The sequence below is a fragment of the Ranitomeya imitator genome, chromosome 8, assembly GCF_032444005.1.
Source record: "Ranitomeya imitator isolate aRanImi1 chromosome 8, aRanImi1.pri, whole genome shotgun sequence".
Lineage (NCBI taxonomy): Eukaryota > Metazoa > Chordata > Amphibia > Anura > Dendrobatidae > Ranitomeya > Ranitomeya imitator.
In genome coordinates, this window is record NC_091289.1 from 148894651 (window position 1) to 148907811 (window position 13161).

The 13161-nt window shown below is 45.6% G+C and overlaps 1 protein-coding gene across 2 annotated transcripts in view; it reads left to right on the top strand.

The window, feature by feature from the left end:
* Positions 1-13161, top strand: part of PKN2 (protein kinase N2) — a 166417-nt gene that overhangs the window by 109143 nt on the left and 44113 nt on the right. Inside the window, exons 2-4 of one of the 2 annotated variants that reach the window (XM_069737523.1) lie at positions 6817-7114; positions 11494-11648; positions 12872-13010. In XM_069737523.1, the coding sequence (XP_069593624.1) occupies positions 6817-7114; positions 11494-11648; positions 12872-13010 (592 nt within the window). The remainder of the gene's footprint in view (positions 1-6816; positions 7115-11493; positions 11649-12871; positions 13011-13161) is intronic. The other variant, XM_069737524.1, reaches the window with a different exon arrangement.

The following is a 13161-nucleotide window of genomic DNA, read 5'->3' on the forward strand; positions in this document are numbered from 1 at the left end:
GTCTGTGCATGGATGGCAGTATCCGGATCACACCTAGATTGTAAAACTGGACATATGGGAAAAACGTATGCAGTACAGTGAAAAAAAAAAAAGTGACTTGTGAACAAGGCCTTACTGTTCAGCCGTGTTCATACACAGTGCAGGCGTTCCTGCCCGTGTGAAGCTCCGTGCGCTCCTCTTTCTTGGCTATAAATGGAGTTCTCCTTGACTTTAGTGAATTCTTACTCTTTAGGGTATGTGCACACGGCGTCTTTTGCAGGTAATACTCGGCGTGTATGCCAGAAACTAAAAACCGGCGTGCGCTTATACCCAACGTCTATATTTCCGGGTGGTTTCCCGGGCGTTACAGACCCTCTGTTTTTCCGGGACTGGCGGTCGTCCTCGGTGCGTGCCATCCTCCCTGGCAGATCGGCGCAGGGTCAGCGCCGCGCAGACAACCTGTGGATGCGCCAAATCGTTCTCACTTTGTTCTGGGCTGTGATATTGGCCTGTAGAAGTGGAGAACGAATCGCTGGCAGCAGGAATCCCAGACTTAATAGACTGACGTATTAGTCTGCTACGTTCTAGCCAGAATCCTAGGATTTAACTCAATCTGAATCACAGCTCGGGTCTTTGTACAAGAAAGCGCTTCCAGGAACTGCAAACCGGGACGCTCTGGTTACTAACATTTCTGAATGTAAATTCTGCCTCTGATGCCGCTTCTTAACCTGGATCATCCCACAATGGCGATTACTCAGCTGGGAAATATGCACATTCTCCTGTAATGCCAGTGGCCCATTGTCTGCGCCGGGGGCTCCTTACACCACAGCGCCGCTCAGATCTCTTTATTTCCATGCATGTTTAGTAGAAGAAACCAAAGACAGAAACATAATGAATAAATACCCTTCAATACCCTTGATCAACAAACATGTTAACTAAGTATCGTATATTATTTTCATGCACTATGCGATTTATTTACTGCTGGATGTTTAGTAGAAGGTAGAGCTGCTGTTCTGGTCATTTACATTAAAGCGTTGTGTAGGTTAATCCAGATTAAGTCCTGCCGGCTCTCTTGACAACTGTATCTGTACATTGTGCTGTTCCTCTGCTATTCCTCCTGGAAATCCAAGCATATATTTACAACTGGGCTCCCCCGTCAGTATAATGTGTCCCTAAATAGTCAGCTGCAGGGCTGTGGAAGTCTGTAAGCCAAACCTCCGACTCCTCAATTTCCATGACTCTGACTCCACCAAAATGTGCTGCGGCTGCGACTCCACAGCCCTGGTCAGTTGTTATTTTATTGTGCCACACCAAGAATACGTTCCCTTTAAGCTGACAAACGCGTGTTGCAATTCTTCATGTACATTTATGCATTCCCAGGAGTTTTAGCCCAGGAACCGTACAATAAAGAAAAATAAAATGGGGAAATCTATCTGATCTCTCAGGAGAGCGGTCCGGTCCTCTTTCCTAAGGACTGTCGCACCGTCAGGGTCGCAGCGCAGTATTTGATGCATGGCGTCGTATGCACCTTCACTTTACAGAGGGAAGAGGAGCAAGGAAAGCTGTATCGTGAAGGCGATGGTGCCGCTTCCCATGATATAAACACTTTCCTCATTGGTTTCCTTAGAAAGAGTAGACCGGAACAGGCAAGGAAATGATGTGGCCCTGTGGAGACACCTCCTAATTAGTGTCACATCCTTTACATTGCTGCGCTTATGTGGATGAGTGGCACTAGTAATGCCAGGGATTATGCTGCAAGGTTGTTGGCCACCCGAAATCTTATGTGCAGAGCCCGTCATGCTGTCACCTGAGCACAGACTCCACGAGATCTCAGAAGGTATCCTGTGGTATCTGACTCAATACACATTAATGTCAACCAAAACCTCCATTGTTGATGGGTTCATCGGACAATTTAATGTGTGTGGGTGCCTCCAACAGGTTATATCGGGGTACAGAAGGATCTGGCAAGTCCGATTTTTGGATTGCCATTTCTTTTATTCTCTGAGAAGCCACCACCAGAGATGTCTGGCAGCGACTCTCTAATAGAGAAAACCGGAGCCTTGGCAGAGTGAGTGCTCTTGTGTATATCACAGCTGGGAGAGAATGGCCAGCAGCTATCTAAAGTCTATGGAAGGCCTAACCTACGTGTTGTGACCTCCATGGATCGGATTTGGGTTCTCCGGCACATCCCACAGATCCTCGATACAATTGAGATCTGGGGAATTTGGTGAGACGTCCTCAAACCATTCCAGAACAGTTTTTACATTGTTGAAAGGACATCCTACTTCTCCTGTTGGGGCCACATCGTTATGTGACGGGAGTACTTGGCTGCACCAACGTTCATTTAGTTGATTCATGTCAAAGTAACATCCATATGAATGCCAGGACCCACGGTTTCCTAGCAGAAAATTGCCAAGAACTTCATTGTTCTGCCTATAATGGCAAATGTCCCTTACCTTCTGTTCTAAATCTGCCCACTGCTTCAGTACCAGTGGTCCTGTGGCCTTCTCTGGAGATATTGTGCCGGCATGTGGCATTCGCTGCCCATATTTACCTCTTACGTACATGTTTTATACTACTGATCTGCACCATGGCTGTAAGTCTGTCCTGTGCCTCTTCCACATGTGCAGCGGGATCTGTACCAGTGTATACCTTGTACTGGTCACAGTCAGATGCTCGTGGCCAGCTAGGACTGTTCTTCATCCGTCTCTTCTGTGCTACACCCGGGTGACTAATGCGGGGATAGGATAACAGAACGTTTGTAGATAAATGATTGAAGTCTCTTTTAAAGATCGACATATTTTGTGGTTTCAGAACTCATGTTTAATTCACTAACCTCCTCTGCTATTTAACCCCTTAATGACCGCCAGTACGTCTTTTCACTGACCTGATACATAAGAGACTAGCATCCCCGTACAGGTGACAATCCAGCTGTCCAATATAGCTGACAACATGCTGCATCAGCCATGATCAGTGTTTGCACCAACCATGGCCGTTTAATCCCTTAGATACTGCTGTTAATAATGACTGCATTTTATAAATGGTTAACAGTGTAGGCTTCCTCTTTAACCCCATGGGCACCCTGAGATCATGATCGTGTGGTCCTGGTGTTTGCCATTGCAATTCATGGCCGAAAAACGGCCTTTGAGTCTGCTATAGTGACCTGTTCAAATGTTACCGACATTTAGGTGGTAAAAATACACTTTTTCATTCCTGTTATGTCACTTTGCGTTAAAGGGAACCTGTCACCCCCAAAATCGAAGGCGAGCTAAGCCCACCAGCATCAGGGGCTTATCTACAGCATTCTGTAATGCTATAGATAAGCTCCCGATGTATCCTGAAAGAGGAGAAAAAGAGGTTATATTATACTCACCCAGGGGCGGTCCGGTCCGATGGGCGTCGCGGTCCGAGGCCTCCCATCTTCTTACCAATGACGTCCTCTTCTTATCTTCACGCTGCGGCTCCAGCGCAGGCATACTTTCTCTGCCCTGTTGAGGGTAGAGTAAAGTCCTGCAGTGCGCAGGCGCCAGGCCTCTCTGACCCTTCCCAGCGCCTGCGCATAGCAGTACTTTGCTCTGCCATCAACAGGACAGACAAAGTACACTTGCGCCAGAGCGTGAAGACAAGAAGAGGACGTCATTGTAAGCAGATTGGAGGCCTCGGACCGCGACACCCATCGGACCGGGACCGCCCCTGGGTAAGTATAATCTAACCTCTTTTTCTCATCTTTCAGGATACATCGGGGGCTTATCTATAGCATTAGAGAATACTGTAGATTAGCCCCTGATGCCGGTGGGCTTAGCCCACCTTCCATTTTGTGGGTGACGGGTTCCCTTTAATTCCTGAGAATCACCTGAAGGGTAAATAAACAACCTGACAGCGGTTTTCAATATGTCGGGAGGTGCTGTTTTTAAAATGGTATCACTTCTGGATGTTTTCCAATATATAGGTCCCTCAAAAAATACATTTTGCAAATTTTCTTGAAAAAATGAAAAATTACTGCTACATTTTTCAACCTCCTAAAAGACTAACAAAATAAAATAACAATTATAAATGGTGCTGATGTGAAGCAGAGATGAGGGAGATGTGATCTATTAATGTTTTGGTGTGGTATGGCTGTCTCCGTGATGGCGAACCTTGTAGCGACCAAGTGCCCAAACTGCAGTCCAAAACCCACTTCTTTATCGCAAAGTGCCAACACGGCAATTTACCTGGATACTGAGGTTTTAGATTAGAAAAACCACTCGTACATTGGCGCGCTATAGGAGTGTATAGTAAAGAGCTTGTAAGCGCTGCACTCCAAGCCTAGGATACTGGCCACCAGTGGAGTTCTCTGTTCTTGAGAATGGAGAGGGTTTTGAATCAAAAGTAAAATTGCAAAGTTGTATATCACTCGTGCGAGGAAATTAATTAAATTAAAGAATTAACTTTTAAATCAAATTTGGGCTGCTACAATATCATGTATCTCTGGTATTTTGATATCTTGGCCTTTCCTTTCCTAAACGTGTGCTTGTAGTCAGAGGTAGATGTTGGGTTGATAGTCGGAGGCTCATACGCTAATCTGCGGCAGATCGCTGATGTATCAGCAGCAGTGGATTGGTGAGAGGCGGCCGACACTTCATCATGTGCAGGACGCCGGGCGCTCGGCCATTGTTCCCAGACGTGGCTATTTATAGGATTCTACATAAACTGCTGAAACCATTTCTTGTGACTCGGTAACTGCACAGGAATGTCTGATCTGTCCCCTCCACCGTGCTGCTGCTGCCATCGCCTGTGATCCTCCGGTTGGAAGTGACATTTCTTACTATTATCCGGATGCCCATTGTGGCAGCCACATTGTCGCTACCTGCGCTCCATCCGCACAGGGTGGGAATTCTGGTGAAAATCGTCCTGCTGATTTCACTTCTACAGTGAAAGTGGTGAAATTTCATGTGAAATCAGACATTTGTTCAGATCTCATCCACGTGGCTGGTACCATAATCCTGTAATCCTCTGCACAGTTACTGTGTACAGTCCCACATGGCAAATCTGCAGGGTTTCTGCTTTCTGTGGACGCACTATAAGGCTGCGTGCACACATTGCATTTGTGTTTTTTTGTTTTTTTTTCCCGCACAAATTTGATGCAAAAAATACGAATTGTTTTACAGTATCAGCAAAGTGAAACCTCGTGCACCTTTTGCTTATTTTGTCTTGCAGATTTGCAATAGATTCCGATCTGCAGCGTGTCAACTCTTGCAGCGTATTTCACACTCTCTAATTGAGTGGCAGAAAATATGCAACAAAAAACGTTTGTATTTTATGCTGTTTTTCCTGCCAACACATTGGGTTTTGGAGGCGGAAAAAAGGGGCAACGATTCTCATCCGATGCTTATGGCCAAGTTCACACCGGGAGGTTTTGTTGCGTGTTTTTTTTTTTTTTTTCCTACAACAAAACCTTTGTGTGTGGCAGGAAAGAAGCTGCAGCAAAAATGCAGGTTTTGCTGCGTTTTTTTCCCCCTTTCGATTCAATGAGTGAAAAACGCTGAAAATAAGTGACATGCTCTGTCCAAAAATAACAAGCAAAGAGCAGAATACTGATGACAAAAACAAAAAAACAAGCTGTGTGCACGAGATTTCTGAAATCTGAGACCTAGCTGGTACAGTCAAATGCGGCTGAAAATGAACATTAAAAAAGCTGCAAAAACGCCCAGTGTGAACAGAGCCTTAGATTGGGGTTTTCCAACTCCTTTGCTTAAAGGGAATTTGTCACGAGAAATAACGCTGTTAACCTGCAGATGTGCGGTCTCTATTCTCCCCCATGACCGAATACCAAATGCTGCATACAGGCGCCAGCCGCTGCTAACCTGCAAATTAACCCTTTATCTTCATATCTAGTATGAATGGCAGGTGTGTGTTAGTGCTACACGTGTGTTAGCGGGGTGCACTGAAATGTGAGGTCTGAGATATAAGATCCGCCACCATTAAATTTTCAGTGATGGTTTCATCAGCTGCTCCCAGCACACTCCGGCTTGTAAAGAGTGTGGAACAGAAGAGGGCTTTCTCCTGAAATAATTATAATCCAATTGTGGCCAGATCCTGGTATGAGAGGTGCCAACTTCCGATAGCGATTGTCTACGGTTCTTGCTCTGTATTCAGACGTGCAGAAGAAGACGACATTATATGTACACGTAGGCTTCTGCTGTAGAAATGGTTTAAGGCTTAGGCTATATGCCCACGTTCCGGATTTTTTGCGCCTTTTTTCGGCAATTTTCCACCACAAAAATGCTTAAAAAACCGCATACATTAAGCATCCCATCATTTTTAATGCATTCCGCAATTTTTGTGCACATGTTGCGTTTTTTTCCGCGATTAAAAAAAACTAAAACTCAGCATGCTAATTAATTTTGTGGATTTTTTTGCTGATTTCCCGCTATTTAATGCATTGGGAATCGGGAAAAAACGCAAGAAAAACGCATGCAGATTTCCTGCTGAAAAAGTCCGTTTTTTGTCAGAAAATTTCTGCAAAGATTCCTGACGTGCGCACATAGCCTTATTCTCATTCTTGCCGTACTTTTCACACTTTGGAATGGGTACGTTTCCTGTGGGCACATTAATGGGCCATTTTCTGCAGTTGATCTGTTTTCACTGAATGCAGATTTTAATCTATCATTGATAATTGTGAAAATGAGCGATCATCTCGGAAGGAGAAATAAGCAGATGGTCCTAATAAAATATATTGCAATATGTCATGACTGTCTGTGTCGAAGACCGTTCCTTTTGTGTTATCGCGTGTTGTATTCGTATATACATACTGTATCCCCTACCTGACATTGTTTTTTTTTTTGTTTTTTTTTATAGGACACCAGAAGCCACATAGCTCCCGAACCCTTGAGCATTAATCAAAAACTAGATTTTTCCGATCCTCTTACACAGCCAAATTTGGATGAAATAAAAGATCAGATCAAGCGCGAAATTAGAAAAGAACTTAAAATTAAAGAAGGCGCGGAGAATCTACGCAAGGTTACAACAGATAAAAAGAACTTGGCGTACGTGGATAATATATTAAAAAAGTCCAACAAAAAACTGGAGGAGCTACACAACAGCCTGCAAGAAATAAACGCACACATCGTGGTGCGGGAAGCCGAGGATCTGCCAGGTATGGACTGTATACATGGACCAATGACTTGTGGTGTGGTGGCACGTATGATCCGTAAGGGCGCGTTTAGACAAATGGGTCATCGGTGCACAATATACCGATGGGACGATCTTTCCTGGTTATTCGCATGTGTCGACACGCTGACGATCACCCGACATAGGCGCAAAAAGCTGTTCATTATGGGATTGGATCATTTATGCCAGAAAAAATAATAAATATCGTCCGGACATCATTCACTATAACCAAGCTGTGCTGCAGATGACCTGTTGAGACTGAACGATCGTATTTGTGACGGTCCTGTCCCCAACACTAACTTTAAGCCTGTGTAAACAGGTAAACTAGCACCACGCAAGTTTTGTTATATTGCCGATCGGTGATCACTAAGGTACATTGACATGTACACTTTTTTTTTTTTCTTTGTGTCTGCACCAAAATAACTAATAGCAATCATGCAGATTGTTTGTTTTTGCAGAGTTTTTTTGTGTTTTCGGTGCAGATTTGACACACACTTTTTTTTACCTGCAGTCTTTTTCTTGCTCTTCTCCATAGAGGCCAACCAACAATGCACCCAAAAAACGTGCACGTTTTCAGCATCATCCCTTGATGAACGGTGGGTTTGAGTTTTCACATTCCTTTTTGCTTGAACTGTTAAAGGCAACAAAACGCGTGGAAAAACGCAGCATTTACGCCATTGTTGGTATATGGCATGAATGGACCAGAACATTGAACTTTCACGGCAATGTTTCATCCCCATAATGACCAAGCACCATAAATTTATGGCCCTTGGTTCTGCGCTTTCACCCCGCACCATTGTAAATTGAGTGGTTTGTTACCACATATGTCTTTTTTTATTTTTCTGGGTTAATATCGCTCACCGAGCGCTGCGTGGTGTATAGAAGCCTTGGTGCTGCTGATACCTCTCTAGGACCCAACGGTCCATGATCATTTTTGCCAGTGACTTGTCCCACTCCAGTGGGCTGTTTTTCCTTGGAAGGCTATGTGCACACAAATTCTTTTTCACACTGATTTTTGCTCAGAAGCTGCCTGAAAACGCGCCCCATAATATGAGCATAATGCACAGCAAGGTGAAAATGGCATTGCTGTGCACATGCTTTGTCTGGTGCCACTTTTTTTAACCGCTTAAGGATTTGGTAAGTGGTTAAAATAAGTGACACGTTCATTCTTATGGCTGCTCTGGCTATGAAGCTGCCCACTCTCTATACTTCAAAATATGGCGTAGAAAACATCAGCAAGAAGCCAACCCAAGAACGGAGACTCCTGGGAAAACTCAGCAGCTGTGCTGGCATAAAAAACCACGCTGTGTGCACGTCGCGTACCTGGGGCTGCTATATTACAGCAGAGGAAAAATTGTATCCTAGGGATCTTTAATTCTTACAAGTATTCGGGGTTTATATGACCGGACTACTAACCCGGCGAATTAATTCATCAGATTTAGTATGAAACGTCCAACTGAAAAAATAGAAACCAAAAAAACGTGAAGCCAATAATTACTTATTTCCTAAATTTGCATTGCAAAAAAAAAAAAACACTAAAATTAATCTAATTTGAACCGCAGAAAAGTACAAAACCTCATACAGCTACGTCGGTAAAAATGAAAGGTATGGCTACTGATAAAAGCAGAAATTAATAAAAATTAAAAAAAATTGGCCAATTAATGAGTCCCCTTCTGTCTGGCCTGGTCTCTAAATGGGGTGTCCAGGTTTGGCACAAACATCTGCAGTCACTCTATGTATGGGGAGAAGCCGTTCAGTCCTGATGGTGCGATCTGTGCTGCCGCATGGAGTGACTGCAGACTCTCTTGCCAAACCTGGACAACTTTTTTTTAAAGGGTTAATGATGTAGACCTTGTGCTGCCATATTTAGTCCCACTCATTTATCGGTTGTTGCACCACAAGACCTATCCTCGGCTGTGGATACTGTGCGGAGACACGGCACTTCTGAAGAAAAATATGTGAGCGTTAGAAAATCATGAGATTATTATCAAGGTGCCTGTTACACATCAAAATGTCTCATACCCTCTACAAGCGGTAATTGTGTGTGATAAATGATAATTGCGGACAGGAGCATCATTGCTGTTGTGAGGGCGGTGTACCGGGTGGCAGTGCCTTGTGGTATCGGATGGCAGTGCCTTGTGGCACCGGATGGCAGGGCCTTGTGGCATCGGATGGCGGTGCCTTGTGGCATCGGGTGGCAGGGCCTTGTGGTACCGGATGGCAGTGCCTTGTGGCACCGGATGGCAGGGCCTTGTGGCATCGGATGGCTGTGTCTTGTGGCATCGGGTGGCAGGGCCTTGTGGTACCGGATGGCAGTGCCTTGTGGCACCGGATGGCAGGGCCTTGTGGCATCGGATGGCTGTGTCTTGTGGCATCGGGTGGCAGGGCCTTGTGGTACCGGATGGCAGTGCCTTGTGGCATCGGATGGCAGTGCCTTGTGGCATCGGATAGCAGGGCTTTGTGGCATCGGGTGGCAGGGCCTTGTGGTACCGGGTGGCAGAGCCTTGTGGCATCGGATGGCGGTGCCTTGTGGCTTCGGATGGCAGAGCCTTGTGGTACCGGATGGCAGGGCCTTGTAGCTTCGGGTGGCAGAGCCTTGTGGCATCGGATGGCAGGGCCTTGTGGCATCGGATGGCAGGGCCTTGTGGCATCGGATGGCAGGGCCTTGTGGCATCGGATGGCAGTGCCTTGTGGCATCGGGTGGCAGGCCCTTGTGGCATCGGGTGGCAGGGCCTTGTGGCATTGGATGGCAGGGCCTTGGGTCACCGGGTGGCAGGGCTTTGTGGTACCGGGTGGCAGGGCCTTGTGGCGTCGGGTGGCAGGGCCTTGTGGCGTCGGATGGCAGGGCCTTGTGTTGTCGGATGGCAGGGCCTTGTGGCGTCGGATGGCAGGGCCTTGTGGCGTCGGATGGCAGGGCCTTGTGGTACCGGGTGGCAGGGCCTTGGGGTACCGGGTGGCAGGGCCTTGCGGCACCGGGTGGCAGGGCCTTGCGGCACCGGGTGGCAGGGCCTTGCGGCACCGGGTGGCAGGGCCTTGCGGCACCGGGTGGCAGGGCCTTGTGTTATTTGCTTTGTGCTGCATTCATGTTTACCCTTCGTACCGCTGACGGTGATTTTTTGGAGATTACCATTATCTCAGTCCTTACTATCCTTCCACATGGTGCCAGTTATCTGGTTTCTTAGCATTGGTAGTAGTATTTGGCCGGTTACTCGTCTTCAGGTCACTGGTGGAGGAACAATGCACAGGGGAGTCATTGGGTGTTTAGGGCGAGCTCATCCTTCATTTAGGAGGAGATCAATGAGTGGATACTCAAGCTTTAGCTTTTCCTGCGGTTTCAAGATGAGACTGAATGTGGAGTGTTGTTTTTGTTTTTTTTGTTTTTCTAGTGAAGTGTTCTCTTTACTAGATACATTTTTTTACTAGATCACTAGATTTAGTGATCACTTTGCGCTTGATAAGCGGCGTTAATCGTCTCCATTAGTTAATTCACTTATTAAAAAAGTAAAACATTAACTGTACAGTCACACCTTGCTTTGGATACAGTAATCACTTTTTACATTAATTTTTACTTGATAAACCGCTGGAAAAAAAAACGCAAAAAATTCACACACTGCGACTTGAGAAAACACAGCAAGGCTCAAAATCCGCACAGAAAAAAGCCCAGCATGTGCATGACCGTTCAGAAATGTCATGGGTTATACTAGTACTGTACAAGGATGTGCAAAAATACCGCAAATAAGCCCTGAATGGCGTCACTCATTAAATCCTGCTTGTTTTGATGGAACCAACTGTGCAAAATATCATCAGAGTTGCCTGGCCGCAGCTTATTCGCCTTTTCCTATTCAGAACACATGGCGTTCTCCTGAAAAGTTCATTAGGAATGTGTGCGGCAGCGTTATGCCTTTATCTTGCATTTCCTGTTTAGAAAGGGACACTTTCCTTTTTTTTTTTTTTCACTTCAGCTCCCGTTTCGTTTTCTCTTGGTTGCCTGCGGCACTTTCCTGCTTTTCTCTAGTATGATTTCTCACTGTCCTTTTTTGGAGTCTGTTGCTCCTTGTGCTGCAAAGCTAGTGGTCGTCCTCCGGTACTGCAGGTCAGGCCTTGGCAGGTGAGTGGGAGTTCAGCTGCACATCCTGGGCTGTACACCCCTCCCCCCCTCCATCCAGCTACCTCCAGAGTTGAAAACTACTGAATGGTGATGTGAGACCCCCACCGATCTGACATGGAAAGTTCAGCTGTATGGAAGTAGCGGACCATCCCTCTCACCCCGGCTGCTGGAACGTTAGTGGTGTAGAATCTGTAATGTGGGGCATTTAGTCTGTGAACAGATAATTTATGATCTAAATATTTATTTGTCACCTGCAGATTGTCCTAAAACACCAGACACTCCAAAAAGTGACTGCAGCTCGTCTGCGAGCAGCGGAAGACTGATCGCTTTACAGAAGCAGCTAGACATTGAGCTGAAAGTAAAGCAAGGAGCCGAGAACATGATTCAGACGTACTCGAATGGCCCTTCAAAAGTAAGTGTGGGGGCTCTCCTTATACGGAAAGGTTCTGAAATATTAAGTCCTATTTTATCTATCCAATGATGTAGAAGAGCAGCAGCCCTACATGATGCTGCCTCTCCTCGGCACCCAACCAATGATGGAGTACGGAACCTAGGGGCCACGAGGCTGTAGACCCTACAAAGCGTCTCCTTTTCACCAGAGATGATATCCAATGTTAGGCTGGTTTATCACGTCCGACGTTCACAGTTTGAGTCTGGACATCCAGGAGTGTTCTGACCCAAACTTAACAGCCTCGTAGGCCTTTGAGTTCGGGTAAGGAGACCTGCCGCCAGAACGGACGTCAGTTTGTACCTGAACTGTGAATTCAGGCGTGCGAATTCTGCCTGAGGTTCACACAAGCGTATAACAAAAAAAATAGTTCAGTTTCATCCAGAAAAGTAGGACAATTTCCTTCTCTCTTATCATCCATGTGCAGTTCTTAGAATATCCATTTTTTTTTTTTTAAGAGGAACATTTTACAGTTTCCTTATGTAACAAAATTGCAGTGTATCCATAACAATTGGATGCTATTCTATGGCTCCGTGTGGTTTTAATTTTTTTTGTTTTTGTTTTTTGGCTCCCCCCAACTTGAATGGCCAATAGCGAGCATGGTGGGATGCAGGGACTCGGAACATATTATTCGAGCACGCCGAAGTCACTCAGGTAGCACACGGCCATGCTCGCACCTCACAAGTGGCCAAGCCTTATCCAATTTACGGAAGAAACTAGTGCATACTTTAGTCAGTGAAAAATCGTTCATCTACACTGCCCCGCTGAATAACATTGCTCCGAGTGCAGTCCGTTTTTTTTTTTTTTTGTTGTTTTTTTTTCCCCACAAACACAGTCGTGTGAACGAACCCTTACCTGGATTTTGATATCTTTTCCTGTGAACATGAGATTTTCTGTTTTTTGCATTGTGCTCATTTAGATGTTTTGATTGGTACTGGTTCCCATTAGGAATATCCAGCTGAAGCATAGAGTTATTAGATGGGGTTTCATGTAGCGAACGCAGAGCTGGTAGCATGTTGTTCACATTGGAAACTATGCAGCAAGGCCGCCCTCTGTGCCACTGATCTGGAGCTAGTCCTCATCATGTGATTCTGCTGCAGATGACCAGATCCCCCCTCTCCTTGCCGCCATTTCCATCATCTCCTCTGCGATCAGTAAGTAAAATCGTTTTGTACTTCTCTCGACAGGACAGAAAGCTGCTCGGCACGGCCCAGCAAATGCTTCAGGACAGCAAGACTAAAATCGAAGTCATACGCATGCAGATCCTTCAAGCCAATCAACAGACCAATGAAATGTCCTTTGACAATGGTAAAGGTTCAGAAAAATGTACATATCAATGTTTTACTTCTAGTCTACAACACTGTCTTCTGTGCATGTGTGTAGTAATGAACATGTCTGTCCTAATCTGCCAATGGATGAATAATTGTCATTACTGCATGAACAAAATGACAAATATTGAATAGGATCATGACTCGAA